Raw genomic sequence first — 27860 nt, 5'->3', positions numbered from 1 at the left:
CTCTTCACGATTAAACCTTTGAACCGATTAAATGATAAAATTCGGCGCCGAGCATAAAGTTAATATACCTAGCGGAATAGAGAAAAAAGGCCTGAGCAAGAGAGATGTCACTATCAGTAACACTGCGTGGTAAAAAGAGACGTGTGATACATGACAGCAGCACTCATTTTTGACGTCCAGTCGGCACGTGCCGCACGTTGACAATTTAATTTCATAGAATTCATGTTCAATCATGCTTTTGTAAGTGTATACGTATACTTAAATATTTTTCACACAGATGAAAACCAATTTCGGTTACGTTTATATTCTAATATTCCATACTATAACGAATTTCCTTTTATTTAATTGCGTATAGTGTTGCTAGTATGGCCTTGCATGTATTATTTCCGCTATCAGGCAGAATATGATACTAGGTATATCAACACACATCCTTATTAAAATTAAAAATCGGCTAAGTGCGAGTCGGAAAGAACTTAAAACAAAAGTCTAGTTTGAATACTCCATCCGGACGATTAACCGACTTCCAAAAATGAGGAGTGTCTATGTCCGGCTGTATATAAGGGTCCTTCCCGATTCATACCACAAATTTTTCATACCGCGGTATGAAACAGCAAAGTACTGTTTTTGAATTGCCTATTTTATACCGCGGCGTCCGAAACAGCGAAGACCTTTTTTGAATTAGTAGATTCGTACCGCAGCGCAGATTTTAGTACAGTCAAGCTCAAAATATCTATACATATTATATAAATTATTTTATTATTTATTATTATTATTTATAACATATTATTATTTTATTTTATTATTTAAATTAAATAAATTCATCTCAGAGAAACCAAATACATAGTGAGCAATTTATTGACGGTTTACGAAAAGTTTAAGTATTATTGTGCTTTATTAAAAAAACCTGATGATGTAAAAAATTCAAAATGATCAACCCATTCAATTGAAATAAATCAAAGAATATGAAACGAGCAAATGGGTCACTAGATGGAAAGCAACTTCCGTCGCTCATGGACACTCGCAACAACAGAAGAGCTGCAGTTGCGTTACCATCCTTTTAAGAGGGAATAGGGTAATAGGGCAGGGGAGAGTTGGGAAGAGAATAGGGTAGGGGATTGGGCGGTGGGCCTCCGGTAAACTCACTCAATCGGCGAAACACAGCGCAAGCGCTGTTTCACGCCGATTTTCTGTGAGCCCGTGGTATTCCTCCGATCGAGCCGGCCCATTCGTGCCGAAGCATGGCCCTCCCACGTCACAACCATACAAAAATTTAAAAAAACTAGCGGTACTACGGAACCCTACCTATATTGCGTTTTTTTATTAATATTTTCTAAACTATCTATTTTCATCAAAAAAATCAATGCACACTATGAGGGCACTTTTGAGATTGACAGCTCCCGGACCATAAGTACATTTATTATTTTTTTTGATAATTTAAAATTAATTATACTATAGTGTTAGGCTACGAATAATAAAAACTAAGGAAAAGTAACTCCGTCAAAAAACATGCTCCACCATACTCGTCAAAAAAGTGTACCTTAGGTACACATTTCAATTTTCAATACATTTGCAATATTTAGGTGACCTTGAGCCGTACTAGGCTGACGTTACATGACATAATATCAAAAGGAACCAAATTTAAAACGGTAATAGTATGGGAGTTACGATTCCTTAGTTTTTATTATTCGTAAGTGTTAGGTTAATTTTAAAGCTCTTTGTGTAATCAAGCTGTGATTCTATTGCTAGAAGTCTGATAGTATATAATATATTTTTTGATTTTGAAAGAAATGACATTTCTTTATACAAAATATTTTTTATTTCTTCTTGTTACCACTTTTCTATACGCCAGTATAAATAACTGATTAGACTAAAAATATTTAATAAAATTCATGGTACGAATCCACCCATACCAAAAAAGAATTCGTCGTTTCATACCACTCCAAGCACCGCGGTGCGAAACAGGCAATTCAAAAACAGTACTCCGCTGTTTCATACCGCGGTATGAAAAATAAGTGGTATGAAACGGGAAGGACCCGTATAATAATATATTTTTAGGGTTTCGTACCCAAATAGCAAAAAAACCCTTATAGATTCGTCATATCCGTCTGTCCGTCCGTAGAAGGGTTTCTATAAGGGTTCCGTTTTTCCCATTTGGCTACGGAACACTAAACATGGATAAAAACATTGCATAATATTTCTTCCTTTAGTTATGGAACTTTTCGTAAGCGAGTGCGACTCGCACTTGGCCGGTTTTTAATTTAAAATAGGTGTAGGTCATAATATTTATTAAAATATATGACTTACTTACCTAAGTTACCTTACTCATATGTACCTACTACCTAGTTATTGTTTAAAAGCCTGTGTCATAGTTATACTATTTTTATTATTGCTAAGAATTGTGACCACACCTGGGAAAACCTAGAAAAGTATGAATAGAACTTGCATTGAATAAGTACTTATGTCATCTGCAGTTTTAAAATAAAAATTTTATATTTAAGTACTTACTTAATACTCTAGCGGCCGTTCCCAATATTTAATCTATCTCTGGTTTGACATACAACCGATCGCAGCTAGCATTGAATTGACATATTAGGTATGTCTCTAAAATTTGAGCTATTCCTATCTCTAGTAGGGCAAAACCAGAGATAGATCAAATATTGGGAACGGCCGTTAATGACGGCTCCAACTCTTTTGCACAAAAATTCTATTATCGCACGGGAGACGCACATATTTTGACCAGAATAAAAATAATTTCCTATGTCCTTTATAACTCACTCAAAGTATGTGATACCTAGCAAAGTATCGCAGCAAAAAATTAAGTGCGGCAGACAGACAGACAGACACTTTTGCATCTATTCTATCTATATATTTTATACGTGGGAGAGCCATGCTTCGGCACGAATGGGCCGGCTCGACCGGATAAATACCACGTTCTCACAGAAAACCGGCGTGAAACAGCGCTTGCGCTGTGTTTCGCCGAGTGAGTGAGTTTACCGGAGGCCCAATCCCCTAAAACCTACCCTATTCCCTTCCCTACCCTCAACTATTCCCTTCCCTTCCCTACCCTCCCCTATTACCCTATTCCCTCTTAAAAGGCCGGCAACGCACTTGCAGCTCTTCTGATGCTGCGAGTGTCCATGGGCGACGGAAGTTGCTTTCCATCAGGTGACCCATTTGCTCGTTTGCCCCCTTATTTCATTAAAAAAAAAAAAAAATATTCTATAGATCTATAATATTATCTAAGTATATATATACATATTATAAAACAAAGTCGCTTTTTAGGGTTCCGTAGCCAATTGACAAAAAACGGAACCCTTATACGTCCGTCCGTCCGTCCGTCCGTCCGTCCGTCCGTCCGTCCGTCCGTCCGTCCGTCCGTCCGTCCGTCTGTCTGTCTGTCTGTCCGTCCGTCCGTCCGTGTCCGTCCGTCCGTCCGTCTTTCAGTGTTAGATAGCCCTTTTATCGAGGAAGGTGAAGAAAAAATGGGGAAAATTATTTAAAAGGGCTAACTTGAACGCGCTAATCACATGAACTACTGGTCCGATTTGTAAAATTATTTCAGTGTTAGGCGCAGCGCAGACGACAGACTATCCGTGACGCACTTTTTAGGCTGTGGAAAATGGAAATAGAACGTATGCAATTATATGCAGTAACGCACACGTCTGCGCTGCGCGTCGTGTGCGTTACTGCATACATATTTAAATTAAATTGAATAGGTTCTATTTCCACGGACTAAAAAGTGCGTCACGGATAGTCTGTCGTCTGCGCTGCGCCTAACACTGAAATAATTTTACAAATCGGACCTTTTCGGATAGAGATTAGCTACATAGACCGACGGACAGACAGGCAAACGTAACAAGGTTGGTATGGTTGGAAAATAATCGGCCAAGTGCGAGTCGGACTCGCGCACGTAGGGTTTCGTACCATTATAGAGCAAAATTAGGCCAAAAATTGTGTTTTTGTATAGGAATTTATTATTTTTTTATTTTATTTTAATATTATTATTAAATATTAAAGTACACATATAATTAAGGACTTTGAGAAAATTCAAGTACCTACCTGTTGTCATTATTGTTAATTGTTATAGTAGAGCAAAAAAGGCGATATGAGACTTGAGAGCCCACCTTAAAATATATTAATTTTATTTTGTTTTTAGTCTTTGTTGTTATAGCGGCAACAGAAATACATAATCTGTGAAAATTTCATTTCTCTAGCTATTACCGTTCTTGAGTTACAGCCTGGAGACGGACAGACGGACAGACAGACATCGAAGTCTCAGTAATAGGGTCCCGTTTTACCCTTTGAATACGGAACCCTAAAAATGTGTGATTTCCGCAGGACGAATTTCTGCTATTTCGGTCTCAGTCAGGGCCCTCGCTTCCATATGTGCAATGTGTGCAATGCACACGGGCGCCATCCTCTAGGGGCGCCAAATGACCATCTTTAGGGGCGCCAAAACCAAGGACCCAAAAAATTTCCCTTAAGGGGCGCCAAAATATTTTTTTTGCACACAGGCGCCAGTAGCCCTTATGGGTGCCCTGGTCTCAGTAATAGGGTCCCGTTTAACCCTTTGGGTACGGAATCCTAAAAATGTGTGGTTCCCGCAGGACGAATTTCTGCTATTTCATTATTCGCACTTCCCAGCCTTACGAAAGAGTACAAAAAGGTTCTAAATAATCTTGCAGTGCAATTTGTTGAAAACACCTACATTCCTTGATTAGAGCATTTTGATCTGTATTGTCATTAGTTAAGGTTGAGTTTTCTAAGGCACAGGTGTGAAGCTTTAAGCTCTAGTTGTACGTATGTGTGCGTTCGGCGAATTTACGCCAGTGTGATAGTGAAGGGACAGTGTGTTGTCGAGATTTTTTAAGTAAAAAGTTGTCGATATTTTAGTGTCGTCGTACACTTGTGTTCCTTTAGATTGAGAAAAAAAATGTCGACAGTTGACCGGGCGGCGGGCGGCGTAGGAAAGGAAGTATTATTTCTTGCTACCCCTTAGCGAAAATGGGTACCTGCTGAAGTAAAAACGAAATAGCAGGTCAAGCAATTTTGTAAACCCCGAGAATAAGGGGGCTGTTATAATTTTGACGTGTCTGTCTGTCTGCAGGTGTGTGCGTGTGTATGTCTCTGTCCATGCATCGTCTTTTTTTGTTTTTCGTTGGGGGAATACTTTTACGCATCCTCGGGGCCTGGGGGCTGGGGAGGACCCCCAGCAGCACAGTGTTTGTGTGCGCGCGACTAGACGTACATGCGAATTATAATTGCATAAGTTGATAAAAATGCTTTACTATAGCTTTACCGCGGCAGTCCACGAGTGCCATACGTATTTTGTTTTTAACATACTATTACCTACCTATTTTAATTTTTTACCCACAAAAGTGCACAACGGAGCTAAAGAAACTTAATTTCAATAAATTTACGATTTTAATACTTAGGTAGTACTGATACTTTTAAACGTAATAAATACATTACTACGTTTAAAAATAATAAATACATTATACTTAAGTTGTTTATCATGACTGTTTAATTAGCACTTAAAAATTACACCACGTAATGTTTACTACTGAATACTGATAATATTGTAATCAAACATATACTTCGTTACGATTCATTTAAATCTAAATGCCTCTTAAATTGGTAACATTATTGCCATTTGTCACCCATATTTAATTTTCTTACCCTTCTAAATATATTTGGTCAGATTATGATAATGTACCAAAATACTTAAATGAATAATAAGTTTTATATATAAGTTTTATACGTGGGAGAGCCATGCTTCGGCACGAATGGGCCGGCTCGACCGGATAAATACCACGTTCTCACAGAAAACCGGCGTGAAACAGCGCTTGCGCTGTGTTTCGCCGAGTGAGTGAGTTTAGCGGAGGCCCAATCCCCTAACCCCTACCCTATTCCCTTCCTACCCTCAACTATTCCCTTCCCTTCCCTTCCCTACCCTCCCCTATTACCCTATTCCCTCTTAAAAGGCCGGCAACGCACTTGCAGCTCTTCTGATGCTGCGAGTGTCCATGGGCGACGGAAGTTGCTTTCCATCAGGTGACCCGTTTGCTCGTTTGCCCCCTTATTTCATAAAAAAAAAAGAATACTGAAATTAGTTATCAATATTAATTTGCAGTAAATACTAATACAGCTTAATTTTGGTCTATCGATAGATTTTATCGATACAACTACCGTCGTTTCCCCTCACTAAATGCACACAGTAACGTACTGTAAGCTATGCGCTCAGAAATAAGCGGCGAACATTCGAAACTCAAAAGTATTCTCAGTTGATTTGTAATCGCGACAGAGACTACGCGTCCACGCCGGTACGTGAAGTTTTTTCGAATTGTGTTCCATTTTTTAATTTTATTTTTTTATTGTGCTCTATTTTAGTGTTGTGAATATATCGATGTTGTGTGTTTTTTTATTGGTTTCAAATGCGAATTATGCGGTAAGATGGCAAAATGCGTGTACCAAAATAAATTCAGATAAAGTACGTCTTGCGTATTTTATAGGTGCATGAGGAGGCTGTATTTTCAGTTTTATGACTTCTTCGTGTTATAGATTGTGGCCAGTTTAGTGTTATGGAGAATTTATGAAGGAATAAAAAACTTATATTTTTGGTTAATAATTTATTTTTTTTGCCCTATGAACAAAATGAATATAAAAAAAAAAAATGAACCTAACGAAATACCTAAAAATAATAATTTATACAATCAATAGGTATATAAGGTATATCTAATAGGAGAATTGAACATAGATTTTAAATGGTTTTTTATAATATTATATTGGCACAAAATAAAATTATACTGTCGGCACCCGGTTTAATCATATTACTTAATTAGTTAGTAGTAGAGGTGCCTACAAATACCTAGTTTTTCTTTAATTAGTTTTTTTTTCATTTCCCATTTTTTTTACTTAATTTGAAACATAAGATTTTATTCTATTTTTTAAATTAAAAATATATTACGAAATGTAAATGTGGGTTAATATATTATGACCTACAGAATTGAGGTACGTAAAGATAAGCGCATAGATACATAGAGATATATGATATCTAGTAGATAATATGATTAGATATAGGGGGGAAAATTTGCTGAATACGATTGTATGTTTAGAATATGCCAAAAATGCTGGACGAGATTTTTGCTTATGAATATTTTAAACTGTTTTTTAGGGTTTCGAAGGGTTCCCAAAGAGACTTCGATGTCTGTCTGTCCGTCTGTCTGTCTACAGGCTGTATCTCAAGAACCGCTATAGCTAGAGTTCTGAAATTTTCACATATTGTGTATATCTGTTGCCGATATAACAACAATTACTAAAAACAAAATAAAATTAATATTTAAAGGGAGGTCCCATACAACAAACGTGATTTTTTTGGCCTTTTTTGTTCGATATGAATAATAGCAACAGGTAGGCACTTTGATATTTTCACAAAGGCCTTAATTATATGTCTACTTCAATATTTAAGAATAATTTTACTTAAAATAAAAAAATAAGGGGGGCTCCCATACAAAAACACAATTTCTCACACTTTCACAATCTATAACAGTACGGAACCGTTCGTGCGCGAGTCCGGCTCGCACTTGGTCGTTTTTTTATACATGATATTTATTTTTTACGCATCTATCATCATCATCAATCATCAATCTATATTAGAAACTATTTCGTACTTAGGAAAAAATGTTATCTTTTAATTTTAATAGTACTTAATAACTTTTTAGTTATTACCCGGCACTTAAAATATCTCTTTTCAAAAATTTCAACAATAAGAAGACAACAGACAGACACACTTTCGCGTTTTAGTTTTAGTTTGAGTCTGATGATAATGCTAGAATAGGAATCTGGATCATGAATATTGTACACCAGTAAACAGTCTAAGCAATTGTTATTCTGAATGGCTAATGCATTTCTCAGGTAAAATATACCAATAGCATAAGGTTGTTTAAAAAAAGTACAAAATAGTAGCGCTGAAAATTAAGAAATATAATATGAAAAAATACGCGTTGTATTTTCAATCTTGAATAGGAATGAAACTTTGAAAGAAATATCGTTTAAATGTTAATTTATGAATAATAAAATTAATATTACTATAATTTATATTATGATAAAATATCATAAAAATAAGTACTTAACAGATTTTTTTAAATTTATTAAGTATAAAAAAAAATCGACAGCCAAAAAGTGACGATACTTCCAATCAAATGCAATTGTTATTGCCATTGGCATCTTAAAAAAATATACCGCACCACCTCAAAAAAAAAGTTGATCGTTAATGTGTCATCCATTTTTTGTGAAGAATATTTCTTTTATTATTATAAAGGGTGGCGCTTAGTAACTTATTACATTCATACAGGAAACTACACGCATTAGGTTACATTAAGCTCATTTAAAAATTACGATAGTGGTCTTTTTGACGCCTGTTTTAAGAATAGAGGGAAAAAAAGTTTTTTTTTTTATGATTCCCAATTAATACCTCGCTCGTACCAAAAACAACGATATCGCCTTTTTTTTACTTACTTACTTATAAAATTTTTAATGGAATATCAAACTTTAAAAAAAATACTTGTTATTTTACACAAATAAAAAGAAAGTGTAAAATCTGGAAGTATAAAAAAAATCTGGAAGTAAGTATTTGGTGTCGCTGAAACGGAATATCAAATATGACTCGGGGGAAAAATTATGCAAATGCTATGATAATATGATGCTAATACGCAATTGTTTATTACGCATATTGCTATTTAGCCTTGGCATTCAATTATTATTTATTATACAACCAGAAATAACAATAGGTTATTGACATATTAGCGGAGTGGCGCCAATTTGAAATTTAGAATCTTTTTTTGTTATTTGAAAGTATTTTTTTACGATACACATTAATTATTTACTAGATGACGCTTGGTTGCGCTGAAAATCGTTTATCATAACCGTACCGTACATTTTTAAGGACAAAAAGTATTGTATATCCTTTCTGGGGTCTCAAAATACCTATCCTAAAATTCTCGTGTCAGTGTTTCTGTGCGAACGCCTCCAAAACAGCTCAACCGATTTTAATGAAATTTTGTATGTACATTCGTTAGGCTTGAGAATAGGTCTCTATCTACTTTTTATATTGATACTAGAAATAATTTATATGGCAATACGTTTGCCGGGTTAGCTAGTCTTTCTATATAAATATGTTCAACGGCTTAGGCATAAAGAGGATACATGCAGACAAACACACTTTTGCAATTATAATATTATTATCTACTTATTAGTCATGAAATATTTTTTTTATTACAAATCAAAATTTTACGAACGAAAATCAACAAGTCACTTAAAATGGAATTTTTTGATTGACAAGTGTATATTTTCTTAGTGTGGCCATGAACTTATGGCCTTTTAAATATTAATGTACCTTGACCAGTACCAAATGCGTTTCACACTCGCACCACCCACGAAGAAAACACAAAGAATAAAAATACACATTCACATTATGGTACACAATGCATCTCTTTCTATTTATATCCTTCTCTTTTCTACATGATTAGGCAGTTCTATACATACGAGTAAAATTCATTTACAATTACAATAGGGCTGCTGCATGTAGGTACCTATCGATAAAATTAAATCGATAAGTGAAAAGTTAAGTATTCTTTATATAGCCAAGCGTTTTACAAATTTATATGCAGATGTATAAAATGCGAAAATAAGAGTTAATGAAATCTACTTATTTATATTACAGCTAACAGCGTATACGAGTAAGTGATAAAATTGGCAATAAAAATTGAAAACTCGGTCATTGTCATTAACGTTCGTTGACATTGTTGGAGTTACACAATTTTAAAATAAATAATACCTTATAATATTATTATTATGAAGATTTTAATTTGATGATAAATTGTTAATTGTGTGTGTTATAATTTATAACACACATAATTAACAATTTAAAATTAATAAGCATTAATATCATAGTAATGTGTATAATTATCTTATTATTCTAATCGCAGAAAAATAACGTAATTTATTATTAGTACCTGGATGACGGAGCTTTGCTCGGTAAGTATAGCAAACAAAAAAAAAAAAAAGATTATTCACCGATTACACAAGCTCAGCAGACACGATTAAATGACGATGACATAGGTATTTGTAGTGTCGAACTCTCGCATTTTATCGATAACTACAGCCCATCACTACTAACCCTATGAAATCATGGTCCTTTTGCCAGTGATTTATTTTAACACCTTTATCTTCTTTGTTTTCAACCCCTCATGTTTGCTAAATGTCTATTTATTTTCAAGGTTAGGGTGTAATTTTTATCCCACGACGTCAGCTGTGAAATTTGATGATTATGAAATATTATAATCAATGTCGCGCTGGTTAGGGTTAAACGGAAGCATCAAACCTGTTTATCCTACTGACACTGCGCTTTTTCCGGCTTCAAATTGGCCTTTTACAAAATATGATTACAGTGTGGTTACAATAGGTCTACCAAAATCTGATGGCAAAAAGTGTGAAAATAAATTGACTCTAGCAATACCGGGGTAAGAGGAATAGAACATTTTGATCCATTTTTTCCTTATGCGGCTTATTCTGTGTGTGAAACATGCAAATATAAAAATTTATCCAATATTTCCTTGATTATAATCGACCTATAATTTCGAGTAGGTGTATCAAATTTTTTACTTTCTAGAAGGAGTTTATTAAGTGAAAGAAACAATGGTTTGTACTCCAGCAGGGCTAGCATAACAACAGTAGACATGGGAAAGAATTGGGAAAGAATCGACGTACTGACAGATTTTATCGACAAAATGGCAGATTTTCATTGTCTGTCTCTTTGTCTTGTCTAACTGTCACTTTGTCTATTCTTCCGTAAAAAGAAACAGTTTCTATGGTGACCATGCTACGCCTGCAGGAGCGTCTGCAGAAGCAAGTAGTTAAGGCACTCCCCCTACGGAGATGCCGTAATTTACCGTTTTTAGAGTCTTATTAACTCATAATTTGAAAGCTACAAAATTATAATAAAAGTACAGCAATAAACATTCCTTTCTGCGTTATTAATTTCCTATTTTTGTTTATTATACTCATGATATAAGCTTCCAAAGTAATACCAATTTATTTAAATTCAAGCATACATTCAGTATCTCCCTAGTATTTACAAATTACGTTTATTTGAAACACACTCCAGTAGATCGACAATTTCACTATCATATTTGCCGTTAGAATTTTGTTTAGGTCAATTTGGACTAAGATAATTAAAAAAAAAGGATTTTGGTGCGATCTCGGCAACGCGGCAAATGTATGGTCAAGGTCGTTTGCTCAGCGGATGGCCTAGAATTTCATTATGGAAAATTACTACGGAACCCTAAAAATATCTACTAATTGTAGAGCTCAATATTTCCCAGGCATTATCTACAACACACTGCAATATTATCATGTTTTATTGCGTTTATCTATTACGATTTACAGTATTGCAACATAAAATATTATGTAAATACAATATCATAAACTATATAACTAGCTGACCTGGCAAATGTTGTTTTGCCATATAAATTACTAGCTGTTGCACGCGACTTCGTCCGTGTGGACTTCAGTTTATAGCGCGCGATGTCAACAAAATTGGAGTCAAAAGCTTTTATAAAAAACCCTGGTACCCCTTAAATCAAAACACCCAAAAACAGCTGTGCAGTGTGCACATGATATTAATTTTTTTTAATTATTAAACTTTATTTATGCCAAATTTTAAAGCTTATTTAGCCCCCCAATTACACAACTTTACCCATAAACTATTTATCATTGATAGGTTTAAGGTTACGTCACTGCACAGATAAAATACTGAGTTATATAATAATAATGTAAAATAGAAATAACAATCGAAATAACCGCAACTCGAGTGTCAGATGATACCACCTCTTATAGAAAGACGTTAGAGCAAGCGTCAGCGCGATGTAGGAGACGCACGGCGCCATCTATTATGATTTTTTGGAACTAACTTATTTTAAACAAATTTATGCATTTTCACCCCCCTACAACCCCTTCGTCCAGTTAAATCTGAAAAAAAAAAGCTTTAGACTATCTGTGTACAAAATTTCATTACAATCGGTTTAGTAGTTTTGGCGTGAAAGCGAGACAGACAGACAGAGACTTTCACATTTATAATATTAGTATAGATTTCTAGTATCAACACAAAAAGTAGATAAAAACTTATTCTCAGGCTTAACGAATGTACATACGTACAAAATTGCATAAAAATCGGTAGAGCCGTTTTGGAGGAGTTCGCTCACAAACACTGTGACACGAGAATTTTATATATTATTATAGTCTATAGAAGATTGCATCCAAACTTGTCTTTCGCGTGGGAACCCTACATTTTTAACCGACTCCCAAAAAGAAGGAGGTTTCTCAATTCGACCGTATATAATAATTATTATGTTACTTTCCGGGATAAAAAGTATCAGGATACAAAATTTCAGCAAAATCTGTATAGCGGCTCGACCTCAAGGAAATAAACTACATGAAAGTTGCTATAGAAGAATTGGGTTATTGATGAAGAATATGCCTGTCTGTCTGTATGTCTTGCACAAAAACGGTACTTTAGCTCATGTTTTTAGGTCCCAGTGCCTTAAGATAAACACTAAAGAACTGTACAGTCGTTGGCAAAAGTATTTTAAAATTAAAACTTTTTTAAGGCGAGAATTACAGATAATAAAGAATTGCGACAGGTTTTTAATGCTAATAATATGATACATGCAAAAGTGTGTCTGTCCATCTGTCTAGTAATGCTAAGCCGATAAAGATGGGTGTGGAATATGGATATATTATTTATGGACCGGGAAAGGATATTGGATGGTTTTAATAACGTCAGAACGCCCGGTTAATGTGAGGTTAACTGAGTTTCAGCCCACTGAAGTTGAAAACTACAAACAATACAGCTAATAAATAATAACTTATTACTTTACCCTCTTCCAAAAAATAGGTTCCTTGTTGGATGTGGATATTTTTTAAGGATGGAATATTTAAACCTTTTCGCTCCAACTGTACAGTTTACAAAACAATTATTGTACAAATACGGCTTATTGTGTCATTGATCGATGCGCGAATCAAATTCGCAGCGACGACTTTATAGTTAGGGGAGGGGAAGGTGCTAATTGTGTAGTCACTCGAGCGTCATGGAGACCTAGTAGGTTTTTACATTAGGTAAAAGCCGTAAAACTGATAAAAAATAATAAGATCGTTTTTTATTTTAGCGGTGGGTTCAGAAACTTCAGCCATTTTAAAGTTTTGAAAAAGAAAATATATTCAGAGAATTGCTTATTTAGGTAAATTATAAATATATTTTAGACAACAAGGACTAAATAATTTAGTTTAGTGCAAAATAAAATATCTGCGAAGCTTAGTTAGGAAAATATGAAGCTTTATTTTTTTATATTATAGACAAGCTTAATCTGACACGCTCGAGCTTGTCCCGAAATCCCCTCTTCCCCTCCCCAACTATTATAAGTTTTTATTATTATTATTAAGTTTTGAAGACATCTTTCTATATGTTTTGTATTTCTACAAAATTCCAAATAAAACATTAAGAGCTATATTATGATTTATGAATGCCAAAGTATGTCTGTCGATGAATACTTCTTAACTCCAAGATCACTGAAGCGACTTTCATTTGGTGTCTCTACACCAAAGTGACATTTAGAGTTTAGACCAAAGGAGAAATGAAATCGTAGTTTCATTTTATGCTAGTAAAAATAAGATTTCTGTGTAATCTCTCGTACAATGACAGAACTCACTAGGTGCCACCGGTTCGGTAACTAGCCCCACAAATACTAGCATAAGAAACTCGCTGAAAGTAGTATTCGAACCTGAAAAAAAAACGCTGCGTTTTTCTTACCATTATCGACCACAGTCTTAAACGCATTGTTCCCAAATTGTTAAAAAGGCCATCTTCTTTTTGAAACTTTTTAATCGGGACTTAACGCGACTTATTTAAGTAGTAATGCGATTAAAAAGTTTCATTATAATGCAACGCGAAACTTTAAATGTCATCTTCTTTTTGCTAGAATTCTTCTTAAACCAGTCAGCAGGTGTAGATTGTAGGAAGTCCGGGTGTTTTTGTTATTCTCTTTATTCTTTATTTGGGGGCACGGTAGTGTTGTTGCCAAAATGGGGTCAACGAGTAAACGTCCTTACAAATATCTGTCTGTTACCCCTTCACGCTTAAACCGCTGAACTAATTTGATGGGTATGATACTTTAAGGGAAAGGACATAGGATACTTTTCATGAGTGCAACCCGTTGTAATTTCCGGTCTATTAGATTGCTGATCATATTAATAGTAATTATTAAGCTCGATTTACATGCGTCCGCTCGAATGCGCGGTTTGGCGGCTACACCACGAGATCACAAGCAATATAGTCAGGGATCCCTAGTACATTTTTTTTAATAATTACTATCAAGCTAATTTTTTGTGAGTAGCTTTATTTTGATAAGACTAAAAAGTAAAAACAAAAAAAATAGAAAGCGTATAGCCTTCCTCGATAAATGGGCTATCTAATACTGAAAGATTTTGTGAAATAGGACCAGTAGTTCCTGAGATTAGCACGTTCAAAAAATTGTTTGAAAAACAAACTAACAAACTCTTCCGCTCTATAATATTAGTATAGATAACCTATCAATATAAACAAAGGATATAGGCGGACAGCCCATAGACGGCCCCAAATTATAATAATAATAAAAAAAAAAAAAACCTATTGACATACAAAAAATCTGCTGGTTAGGGTTCCGTTTAGGGGTACTGTAATCAACAAAACAAAACAAAAATCAGATAAAAATTTTGTTCGTCTTATTTAAAATGAAGCTACTCACAAAAATTTGCTTTATAGTAATAAAAAAATGTTCTAGGGCTCCCTGACTAATTCACGGTTGTCTGGAAGAAACCGCTTTTAGCGGTAAGACCGCCTGTTTGTACAGATTCCTATATTGTTTCATTTTCAATTGTAATTTGTAGTTTAGCTTGTACAAATAAAGAATTTTCTATCTATCTATACTAACGATTTATTTAAATAGCGGTGCGGTCGTGCTGTCTTAATACAATTGCTTGTGATCTCGCGGTGTAGCCGCCAAACCGCGCGTTCAGGCGGACGCATATAAACCCAGCCTTATAGTGACCACTGACCGATCACTATTGACTATTGCTATTGCGAAAGTATGAAGTAACTCTAACAATCAATACAAATATGAGATAAATATGTTGACATCATAGATAAGACGTGTATTTCATAACCGCTACTTATAAAGTAGGTACTAGATGACGCCCGCAACTCCGCTGCGCCGAAATTCGTTTATCATGGAAACCGTACATTTTCCCGGCATAAAATGTATCCTGTGTCCTTTCCCGGGACTAAAAGTATCTCTATATAAAATTACAGCAAAATCGGTTCAGCAATTTGATCGTGAAAAGGTAAAAGGCAGACAGACACACCTTTACTTTTATAATATTAGTAAGATGGTGTAAAGCGAGAAACAGATTAGCACGTTGGGGTCGTCCAAAAATTACGCAAGGCATACACGACAAAATTCCCCGAATCATGTATCAGAAAAAAATTACAGCATAATTTTAATTTTTACAATTTACAGTAGGATCGGCTTACACTTAAATCTTATGTCTTAGGAAAAATCAGAAATTTTTTGACGCATAACTTTTACAGTAGGATTAGCTTAGGGGGCGTCCACAAATTACGTGAGGTGCTTTTTCAGATTTTCTGACCCCCCCCCCCCTGGTGAGATTTCGTGAGATTTTATTTAACCCCCTCCCCCCAATCTCACGTGAGATTTTTCAAAATATGGGTTTCTTACATAAACGCGTTGGATTGTTTGACAGTCAGTAGATGTACATATAACTAACGTGACCATTAATTTTTTTGTCTGAGCGGGACATCGGCGGAATAATACATAGAATAAAAAAAAGTCAGCCAAAAGTAGGACTCGCGCACGAACGACACGAAGCAAGCCCTAGTAAATATATTCAATAACCTGAACATTTTGTGGTAATCTTTTTTGTAACAATGAGAAAAAAATACGTGAGATTTGCCGAGACCCCCCCTCTCCCCAACGTAAGATAAGATGAGATTTGACCCCCCCCCCCACTGCACGTATACATATGGTTTCCGAGTTCCGATGCTACTACCAAATCACAGTAAAGATAAAGTACATAAATCTGGCTTATCTGTCCTACTAACCTCTTACACAACGAAAGCATTGTAAGTTTGTAACAGTCATAAGTCATAACTTAGGACGCCATCTTGGAAATTACAGAGTCTCCGCGTTCCATTTGATGTTAAAAACGATCAAAACGCTCAAAATAGGAGGCATTTTGAGCGTTTTGACCGTTTTAACTTCAAATGGAACGTGGGGAGTATGTATAACATAGAGCAGCCATGGCACCATGCATGCACCAGCAGTATTTCCGGACTAATACGACCTCCAGAACTTCAAGAAGAGAGTTTATTCTCTTTTTACTTAATAATACATGATCTCGTCTTGGCAGAAATTTACATGATTTTGGTGTCATGAAAAGTTATTACAGATTTTAATAAATCTATTTTGGCACGATGTTACGGCCTATATTCGAGAATTAGTTGAAACCAAGGATAGCTAGCAAGGTTGCAACATCTGTTACTGTTATTCTATTGACTATTCTTCTACTCTGGCAAAGTTTATAAAATACTAGACGATCCGCACGGCTTCGCCCGCGTAAATTAGATATTTCACAGACAAATTAGTTCACAAAAAATAGCTTATGATCCTTCACGTGGTCTTATTCTTATTTGTGCCAAATAACTGAAAAATTGCTCCAGTAGTTCGTGAGATTAGCCCTTTCAAATATTTTCTCCCGTTTTTTTACACATTTTCCTCTATTTCTTCGCCGCTATTAGTCTTACCGTGTTAAGATTTAGCCTATATCTTTCCTCGATAAATGGGCTATCTAACACTGAAAGATTTTTTCAAATCGGACCAGTAGTTTCTGAGATTTGCGCGTTCAAACAAACAAACTGACTCACTCTTCCGCTTTATAATAATACGAGCATTTGCCCGCGGCTTCGCTCGCGTTAAAAAGTATTATTATAAACAAACTTTCATCCCCTATTTTAACCCCTTGGAGGTAGAATTGATCAGAATCCTTTCTTAGCGGATGCCTACGTCATAACATCTACCTGCATGCCAAATTTCAGCCCGATCGGTCCAGTGGTTTGGGTTGTGCGTTGATAGATCACCATGTCAGTCAGTCACCTTTGAGTTTTATATATATATAGACGAGCTTTTCCCGCGGCTTCGCTAGCGTTAAGAAGTATTATTATATACAAACTTTCATCCCCTATTTTAACCCCTTGGGGTTGGAATTTATCAAATCCTTTCTTAGCGGATGCCTACGTCATAACACCTACCTGCATGCCAAATTTCAGCCCGATCGGTCCAGTGGTTTGGGCTGTGCGTTGATAGATCACCATGTCAGTCAGTCAACTTTGAGTTTTATATAATATATAGATTAGTATAGATAGTAAGTATAGATAATAATTAAAAAAAGTGTAATTGACAGCCCTAGATCAAGTAGCAATAAATTAATTTAGCATCAGCCCTGCCCAGCCGCTCCTACTATTGATTAGTGGAATTGGGAGAAATAATTGAGGAAATTATTCGTATAGCTTCAGGCGTCACTCAAGGTTCTTCAGTATCGCTTCCATGTTTCTATTCTTCTTCCGTTAGACGTTCGGCGCACAAAGGTAAAGCGTTTTTTATCAACTTATGCAATTATTATAATTGGCATACGTCTAGTCGCACACAAACATCGTGCCGAAATGTAGCAACATCGCACCGACACACCTAGAACTGAAGTCTGCCGAACTGAAACGACGTTAGACGAATGTTGGTGTTTTTCGTAACGGCATTTCTTGATTCGGTCGCCGCGCTCAAAGCTATAACAATAGCTTAAGAGGAGTCCACACCGCCCTTTTTTCCATACAAACGTTGTCCCCTGTTTCCTCCCTGGATAATGCTAGTAGAGTTATAATTTTTTTCCTGAATATCTACGGCCACTAATACGATGTCCCTATGTTTTCTTTTTTTTCATAATTTAATTATTAAATAAGATATGAACGTTCTAAAACCCAAAAAAATGGCCAGATTTTCCGCTGTGTTCAAACGTCCAGAAAACAGATTTGGCTAGATTATACAAAAAAAGCAAAACATAGGAACACAGCTCAAGCCTTTTTTTAATCTTTAATGAAAAAAGTACTTAAATCGGTTAAGTTTTGGAGAAGGAATCAGGGGACAACGAATCGTTGATTTTCTGGATTTTCTGCAGTTGTCTCTATCGCGTTCTTTATAGGCTTGAGGTAAGGGAGACAGCTATAGATATTACACGTGATTTTTTTTCATTTCTCTAGCCCCTGGTGTATCCTCTTAAGCCCGGCCGCACATTGGCCGCAAATTTCTGATCAGAAACAGTTGAACGTCCGCGCTGTCTCTTACATTTTGTACTGAGCCGAGTGAGCTCGAACTCGCCGGAAGGATATTTCGGATAGTGTGCGGGGTGGCGGTCCGGCGAAATTCAACTGTTTCTGATCAGAATTCGGACAATGTGCGGCCGGGCTAAACCTCTATCTTACAATGCTCTACTAAGTAGCTATTACAAAATCGATTATTTATCAAACCTTAAGATTTGACCTCAGACTACTATAATTAAGTATGACCCAAGACCCACATTAACGATCATTAAGATTGCTGTGTCATAGAGATAAGGCACACTCTTATACCGTCTCAAGTCTACGGTTCCTCAAAAGACATAAAGTACTTGGTTAAGGTTTAATCAAAATGTTCCGTAGGACTCATCCTTTCTTTAATTTTATTACCAATTTGGTAATGAAATTAAAGTAAGGATGAGTCCTTATGAACGTTGAGCATAAAGATTAAACGCGTAAGGGTCAATTTAGACCCCAACGAGACGCGTAGATATGCATTTATAAATTTGTATTGAAGTGGCAGTTTTGCATGACGTCTCACCGCTCACGCAGTTGAAGTCTGTCAAATCCATACAAATTTAGAAATGCATTTACGCGTCGTGTTGCGGTCTGAAATCTGAATTGACCCTAAAATATGTATCAAGGATAATATAATAGAATAGAATAGAATAGAAATTAGAATACGTTTATTTTTTCCAACACACAACATATACAGAATAGAAAATAAAAAGTAAAAAGGACTTAAGCTATGTACAATTATAATTATAGGTATATGTTATGTGATGTCAAAAATTGGCCCCAGCTCAGCTATACGCAGCAAGCAAGCCTGCTGCACTGGTATTCTGCAGGGGCCAAAGAGTGACTTCACAACATAACATGCAGGGATAAACAATAAATAATTATGACTACAACATAAATAATATATAAAATAAATAATAATATAATAAAACTTCCTTACGATTAAAAATATATTATAAACAACAAATAAAATATTATAATATTATAAGATTTGGTCTTTATCTTGCACGTTGGATATGTTACATTCTAGACTACGACAGTAAGATTTTCTACAGTCTTAGCTATGTAAATGTCTTTATTATTAAGAGTTAGATCTTTTAAAGACTTTTCCGGGACTCAATACCAAGTTTCATCCAAATCGGTTTAGCGGCTTAACCCGATCATCAAACGGAAGGAAGGGCTAAGACAATAAATTAGTTATTTTTAACCCCCCCATCCTTTACGGCTTCCTGGATCAATAAAGATAACATTTTGTTTGATTATAATAGGTGCTTTGAAATTTAGGAGCATTAGTGAAGGTTTACGGCAAAATGACAATGATTTTAAAGTAAGGATGAGCTGTAACGAACATTTATAATTACTAATATTTTGCGAAAGTTTTTGTAGGTCTGTCTGTCAAATTGATTTTATTTCAATATTTTATAGAATAATGCCATCCTTACTATTCTTAACAATAATTTAAATGAGAAAGTTTGTCTGTGTTTCTGTCAATAGGCTTTCTGTCTTTATCCTAAGCGGCTGAACCGAAAAAAATAAACCTGAAGTTTGGTATGGAGTTACTTGGAGAGACGGGAAAAGTCAAAGAATAGTGTCTGTTGCGGAAAATTTGGCACGATGCAGTTGCAGGCGATAGTCTAGACTCTAGTGTAATATTATACTGAGGAGCTGTAGGTATGTACTATCAGAGAAGTTGATTCCTAGGCAGATTGCGGACCTAAGTAATTAACATCCGACCGATCACAATTCACAGCTTGTTTGAATTGACATAAGCCGACCACATGACGTAGGTCCGTCAACTGCCTAGGAATCAATTTCCTCGGGTATAGTTTAATAGTAATTATATGCCAAATAAAAAACCATCTATGCCAAGCCCTCAGTATTCCAATGTCAATCATTAGGCAAGTGACATTGACCAACGAACCATAGGAACCTTGGGCAGGCAAATTAGACCATTACTTGCAGGCATTTTGTACCTTATGTCCATTGGTTTAAGGTTGATGATATTATGATAATACCATGATATTCTAAGAATTAAATAGCATAATAATTAATAACTAAGGTTTCTGAAGCAATATGACCATAAATTCGTTAATCTTCTGGGAAGCATACATTTTCCCTGGAGTCACGTGTTCACGTGACTTTATAATTTTTTACCCATAAAAAATACTTAAACAAAAAAGATAAAAAAAAAACAAAAAAATGAACATCAAAAATTCTAATAAAGAACAAAAAATCTCGATATAAATGTTGTAATCTTGTTATTTGTAATTAGTAATTACATATCTATGTAATATACTGTAGTTTATACGTTCAAAGTACGATATACGACCATAGATAATAGAGCATTTTAAAATCGGACGATGTTACTCTGATTTATTGATTCCTTTTAACGGCCAGTTTTACTTTAATTTATTACCGTAATTGTAAGTTTCAGAAGTTATTTTAAGTTTATTATTAATTAGTCATCGTTAAAATATCATTTTTTACCGTTTAAAGGGTTCTCAAATTGATATTCATTTACGCAATGCCGCCAAATTCGCATTCGAAACAAGTTGTAGGTACGCAATTAAAGGTATTTTATAATTCGAAATAAATATTTTTGTAATTTCTTTTAATTTAATGTTTTTTTTTCAGATAAAGTGCCTGAGTGATGTGCCTTTTGTGAAGTTAAGTGGATTATAGTCCAAGTTTACCGATTGTGTTTATTCAAGTGTTACAAGATCAAGATGGAGTTAAGGTTATGTTTGGTGCTGGCGTTAGCGATCGGGTGCTTCGTTAAATGTTCAGGTATTTATTTTATTTTGTTACCGTAAAAACCATAAAATCTTTAGACATAGGACCTGCCTTTAGGATGCCAGTTAAAAATAGAAGAGTTAGAGCTTTCAAGATAGCCAAGATAAGCAGACCTTCTATCTAATGCCTAAATATTTGGATTTGAATTAAAAAAAAACATGTTTTTTTTTAATTCAAATCAAAATATTGCTTAAAGCAAACATAATTTCACAATGTACCGTTAGTTGCTTTCATAAAGGTCGTTTGAAAAGTGATACTTTAGCAAACAATGGCTTTGAGATAAGGCAGAATTTATGGCTTATTAATCTTGTACAGTATCAGAATTCAGTAGTTCTATTTTGCAGTACCCTTGCTATATTTTGTCTCACTCGCACGCGTTAGATTTGACGCGTGTGCGAATGCGATGGTTCGTAGACGCTCAGCTACTACAGATTTTTGATAAGGACCAAGTTTTATCAAAATCGATTGGTCTGTTTTGGGGTGAATAGGAATGGGCAGGTGGCACTAGCAAGGAATAAGAGAAGCTGTAATATAAGATAAAAAGTTTTGCAATAGCTTAAAAGTGTACGGAATTCATGTCTAAATTTTGTTATATTATGTTCACATAAAGGATATTTTAGAAGTACTTACGCATGCGTACACTCCATTGATAGTAAGGATTAAAACATCACACCTACACATTGCCCTACAAATCCTCTTTTATCTATGGTATTAGTAGATTACAAGCGCGCTGTCATGGCTACCTGTCAAAGTGACAGCTGCCGTCAGTTTTTTGCCGCGTTCTAAAATTGATTTAAGAACCGTTAAGAATGAACATAGTTATTTTGAAAGTAATGAGTTTGGTTACCCCTTTTTAAATTCGTTTTATGGTGATGAGTATTGAGTGGTAATAAATTAGATCATAATAGAGTAATAAGAAATTAGATTGAAGACGTTTAAAAAGAGAACAGCAACATGCATCCTTGTTTTTTTTTCATAAAATATCTAACCAAAGACATTAACATTGAATTTTGTGCACGCTTTCTCAATGAACAGAGGCAAGTTGAGACAAGTAGACGCGGATTCATTAAGACTAATCAAGTAATCAATCCTGCAGACTTATTAGACTAATGACTGAAAATGCGTAATCGTTGACTAGATGAAGACAGATGTTATAGCTAAGCCCCAGTTGTAACTGTAATATACTAGTAAGGCTTGGCTGTTTCCTTATTTCAGATCGAGTACGGTGGGTTTTCCTCATCCAACCCATCCCTCCTCAACCCATCTTATCACCAAAATCGTGGGGCATGGTTCTAAACTTTAGCCCAGATCGAAACAAAATTTTCGCATCACCTCCACGACGGTAGCGAAACGGCGAAGCCATACATACATACGTATTTACTGATATTGTAGAATTTGTTAAAGTTAGGGTCGGTAGAGGTAGGCAGTGTAGATTCAGAAGCCTGACTCTACAATATGAGATCTGATGTCTTTTTTTACAGGACAAACCTTTTATAGTCGTCTTGGCAACATTTTATATGAAATGTTTTTGGTGGGATCAAATTCGAAAACTAAATTAAACATTTACGTTACTACACACGATTGTATTAACTCATAAAAATTCTATTATTGTATTTGCCGCGCCATTGTTCGTGTTTTCATTCATTCATCAGTCATCACTCATCACTCATTCACTTGTCACCATTCATTACGAATAGAAAGTCAAATCGTACCGCCCTTTTAGGTTTTGGACAGCCATTCAAAATGGAACCAATTAGAATGCCAAAATATTTTACGAAATCGAATATACGACAGAATGTAGATGGAGTTTAAATGTTAGTTATTGTTTGCAGGGTAATTAAATTTTGCATCAACAATAGTAATCATATTATGCAGTTCAGTCAGTGACATTTTTTTTTATTGGAAAAAACTGCTATATCTTGCGAGGCTCTGGTTTTTATTACGTCTATTGTCATCGACACAATTTAAAAAGTAAACATTTTTTTAATACAAGTTGACGCGTGGTTTTCGAATATCGAACGAATGTTTTTTTAATCTGCCAGTGACAGATAAAAAATGTCGAACAGCCGCCTAATTAATAGAGGCGTTTGACCTGGGTGTGACTATTGATCGATGCGTCTGCTAATTCCTAAAATAACAGGGGCCATAACAACAACATTGAACGATAACGAAGTTTACGAATAACGTTAACTTAGCGACATGTTAGCGACATAATGTTGTTATTTTATTGGATGTTGGCCGTAGCCCGAAACTTTATCGTTTTTACGTAGACCATAAAATTAATATACCTAGCGGAATAGAGCAACAATCTCGAGCTGTCAAACGAAACCGAAATTGGTTTACATATGTGTGAAAAATATGTGTACGTATACACTTACACAAGCATGATTGAACATGATTTCTATGAGATTAAATTGTCAACGTGCGGCACGTGCCGACTGGACGTCAAAAAAAGTGTGCTGCTGTCATGTATCACACGTCTCTTTTTACCACGCAGTGTTACTGATAGTGACATCTCTCTTGCTCAGGCCTTTGTTTCTCTATTCCGCTAGGTATATTAACTTTATGGTAGAGACATTCACATCAGCATTCATGATGACTCTCCATCTTTTATAGATCTTGGTATAACCTTCCACAAGACGATTTTTAAAATACTTTTCCATTTATATTTTTAGGTCAACGACGATTCAGTCTTTTCAATTCATTGAATATGCTAACATCTTCATAACTTATCAGCGTCATTCAACTCACTCTTCACTTCACCAAAGAGACCTAAAATCTATTATATTTTGCGGATATTAAAGTTTTGTGCGGCTAATAATACAATATGTCACAAAACGAAGTGATAACACTTTAGGGTGTGTATGAGTACCGTGTTTAAACTTCACTGTAAAAGTAGCAGCGCTGAAAGAGCCAATTTTTTCACTTTTGTGATGGAAAACTCGTGACGCTGGGGCGCTTGTCCATACAAATCACAAAAAATAATTTAGGGTAGGTTGCACCAACTTACTTTAACTATAACTGTAACTTTAACTATAACTACAATGCAAAATTTCAAATCTTTGGTTAAAGTCAATAATGGCCGCCATATTTAACGATAATCATAGAGCTCGACAAGGCTTTAAATGAACGTGGCGAAAAAAGGAACTAGCGCTGTCATGAGCCGCGTTCCAGAAGACGTTAATTTTGACCAAAACGGTCAAAACGTCCCCTTCTGCCGTTCCCTTTGGCGACCGCGGTCGTTTTGATCGCGGCTATGACGTCATCATTTTCGCTCAAAACTACCCTCGACGAAGATGGGTCAAAGTGGGCATTCTAGTTTTTTTTTAATTTTAACGTAACTATATCGCGAAAGCCATGTTCGGAAAGTTTTCAGGAGAGAGTAGAGACAAAAAAACTTCATATTATTTAATTACAAATAATATTTTAATTGAAATATATATTAATTTATATAACATTATAAAATATTTGGTTGGAAAATAAATTGTTTTAAATGAAAAGTCAAAATATGATTTCTCATAAAATAAAATAGGTAAATACTAATTTTCATCTCTACTGTACCTGTTGACCTAGCATTACCCGGTATTGTTACCTAACGTTTATGTGACAATAGTCAATATGCAAAGCAGGGATGTTGCGGAACCCGATTTTTTCACATCCGCGGATGCGAATGTGGATGCGGATTTCTAGATGTTCACATCCGCGGATGCGGATGCGGATGTTCAAAACTCCCTATCCTACATAAATATAGTTTACAAAATGAAAAAGTATTATTTTAATTTTTTTTTATTTTTCCCTAGAATATTTTTTTTGATTAATATCAAGCTAATTTTTTGTGAGTAGCTTCATTTTGAAACCCATTTTGAATAGAACAATCCATATTTTAGGTTCATCAAATCGAAATATTAAATCATATTTATCTCTGTTAGCTACCACTTTCGCAGAGGAAATTGTTTTTCGTTTTATCAAAAAAAAAAAAAAATGTTCTAGGGAGCGCCTTTACTATAATAATACTTTTGTATGTAAATGAAAATTACATTAATTAAGTATGTAATTTTCATTTAAAAATTATAGTAAATGAAAATTATTGGATTAACCTCTACTACTTTTTTGTTAGTTACACGAAGTTATAAATAGGAGCATAAAGCATCTATAATATATACGCAAGCGAAAAACTTTGTATCCCTTTTGACGAAAAATGCGGAAACGTAGGTGAATGAAATTTTGCACAGTTATAGCTTATATGGTGAAGGAGTGCATCGAGTAATATTATTTTGAACTTATGCTTTTATCATAAAATTTTTTAACAAATAAAACATTACACACACTACAATACGCACACTCAAGAAGATGTCAGATTTTTGAGTGACAAACCTATACATGCGAATTATACTCTTTTATTTATGGTTGAAGTCTGTTGACAACAAGTTGACAAATTAAAAACGGAGTATAGTTTTTTTTATTGAATCTTAGATACTATTTTGATTTTATTAGACAATGCTTTAAACACGGCCAGTCTGAGATCAGCTGAGTCCTAGAGACAAGAGTTCTAAAAATATGATAGTCAATATTTTTTTACAAAATATAGGTAGTAGTCCTAATGTCGTTGAAACTAAGGTCGAATTTCGACCATTGGGCGATCTCTAGTTATACTTAAATTATTAAATAGTAATAATGACGCTTTTTATTAAGTATGAAGCACAAACAAAAACGTAATGATTAATTTACACAAGACAATTAATGCACCACAATAAACGAGTCGGATCCTGTGACCGTTTTTAGGGTTCCGTAATCCACAAGGGACCCTAATATTTTCGGTCTATCTGTCCGTCTGTCTGTTATCTGTGTCTCTGCGGTTTCGCTCAGAGAATAGCCTATAAAGCCGAATTTCGGCATGAATGTCGACATCGTTTATGTGACATATAAACGATGTCGATAAAATGGTATATAAAACCTTTTAAAAATTTATGGGACCTCCCTTACACAGCAAGCGGGGATAAGTCTTTTTATTTCGCGTCAACTCCACCGTATGTGTAGGTGTCGTTCGATAGTGTTTTTAAAAATATTATGAGTATTCCAAGATCATTTTCCGATTTAGGGATCCATTTGTGAAATACGCAAAGTTTTAAAGTGGAAGAAATCGTTAGTGTCCAGTGTCTCCCCCTTCTACCAGCTATTAGCTAAACGGTTGATTCTGAAAAATATGTAGAAAAATTCACGGGAGTAGGAAATATAGTAAACTTAAAAAAAAAAATATATCACGGCTAAGAAGACTTCATAAGTTATTGAGAAGCACAAAGAAATTTTTCGTTCAAATTCCTTTGAATGTACCTGAGATGATGTTGTTAGTAGTGTAAAACATGTTATAATTGTACATTCATTAACGATATAAAACTTATCAAAAACTGGCGGTACTACGGAACCCGTGCGTGGCCGATACGCACTTGGCCGGCTTTTTCATTATGATTACATAAGTAAAAAAAGTAATACTAAAAACGAAACAAATATATTATTATTAAGTATGTATTTTATTTGTAAAATAAATGTATTATAAACAATTATGTACTTTTATTTACGAGTTTAAGAAAAAGATCGTAATATCCAAGTTCTGTTAAATGTATATACTTAACTATAAAAAAAATATTATATGTTCTTTTTTTAAACTTTTCTCAAAACGCTCCATTATCCGTTCCACTTGGGTTTGTATCACTGACGCTCACATGCTAGTGGAACGTTTTTAACGTCATCTAGAACGCGGGGATGATGTCATCATAGAAAAACGTCATTTTTGACAGTTCTCCTTTACCAGCAGCGCCCCCGCCCACGTTCATTTAGACCCTTGTCGGACCAGCAACAGACATCTGTCAAATTCTGTGGTCAAAGTTAAGGTTAAAGTTAAGTTAGCCTTAACTATAACCATAACTTTAACTATAACCACGCCTCTGGTGCAACCCACCCTTAGTCTTTCAGCGCTGCTACTTTCACATTGAACTCTCTACAAGGAACACATACACACCCTAAACTATTATCACTTTGTTTTGTTACATTCTGTATACAAAATACATATATTATCTAAGTATAAATGCGAAAGTGTGTCCGTATGTTACCTCCTCACGTTTATACCACTGAACCAATTTTGATGAAATTTGGTATGGAGATAGTTTGAGAGTCCCGGGAAAGGACATAGGAAAGAAACCTAAAAATCTATTCTATTTTGGCGAGCGATATTATAAAGTTTTGCACTGCCTATAACTTATAGTACAGGCCAGGGATTCCCAAACTTATTTTGTCGACTGCCCATTTTGAGAACAAATTATGTTTTAGCGCCCCCATTGTTTCAATTTAAAATGCATCCAGATTAAATAAATCACCCCCCAAGCCTCTACACGACGCCCCCAATTTTTTCTGATATAGACCTTCAGCGCCCACAAGGGGGCGTTATCACCCACTTTGGGAAAGGCTGGTATAGGCCATAGCTACACCCAAATTCACGAAGCGATTACATATAAAATCCCAATATAAATTCATATTAAGCGATTGCGTAACATAATGGGAGCAA

At 35.1% G+C, this 27860-nt stretch overlaps 1 protein-coding gene across 2 annotated transcripts in view; it reads left to right on the top strand.

The window, feature by feature from the left end:
• The first annotated feature begins 6215 nt into the window (after positions 1 to 6215).
• The window catches only part of LOC121738185 (MAM domain-containing glycosylphosphatidylinositol anchor protein 2-like), a 135242-nt gene continuing 113597 nt past the window's right edge, over positions 6216 to 27860 (top strand). For both annotated transcript variants that reach the window (XM_042130081.1, XM_042130080.1), the window contains exons 1-2: positions 6216 to 6323; positions 21143 to 21295. In XM_042130081.1, coding sequence (XP_041986015.1) covers positions 21235 to 21295 — 61 coding nt within the window. In that variant the 5' untranslated portion in view covers positions 6216 to 6323; positions 21143 to 21234. The remainder of the gene's footprint in view (positions 6324 to 21142; positions 21296 to 27860) is intronic.

Source organism: Aricia agestis, chromosome 22 (assembly GCF_905147365.1).
Source record: "Aricia agestis chromosome 22, ilAriAges1.1, whole genome shotgun sequence".
Taxonomy (NCBI): Eukaryota; Metazoa; Arthropoda; class Insecta; order Lepidoptera; family Lycaenidae; genus Aricia; species Aricia agestis.
The sequence above is the reverse complement of the archived record's forward strand: the minus strand, read 5'-3'. Positions and strand labels throughout refer to the sequence as shown.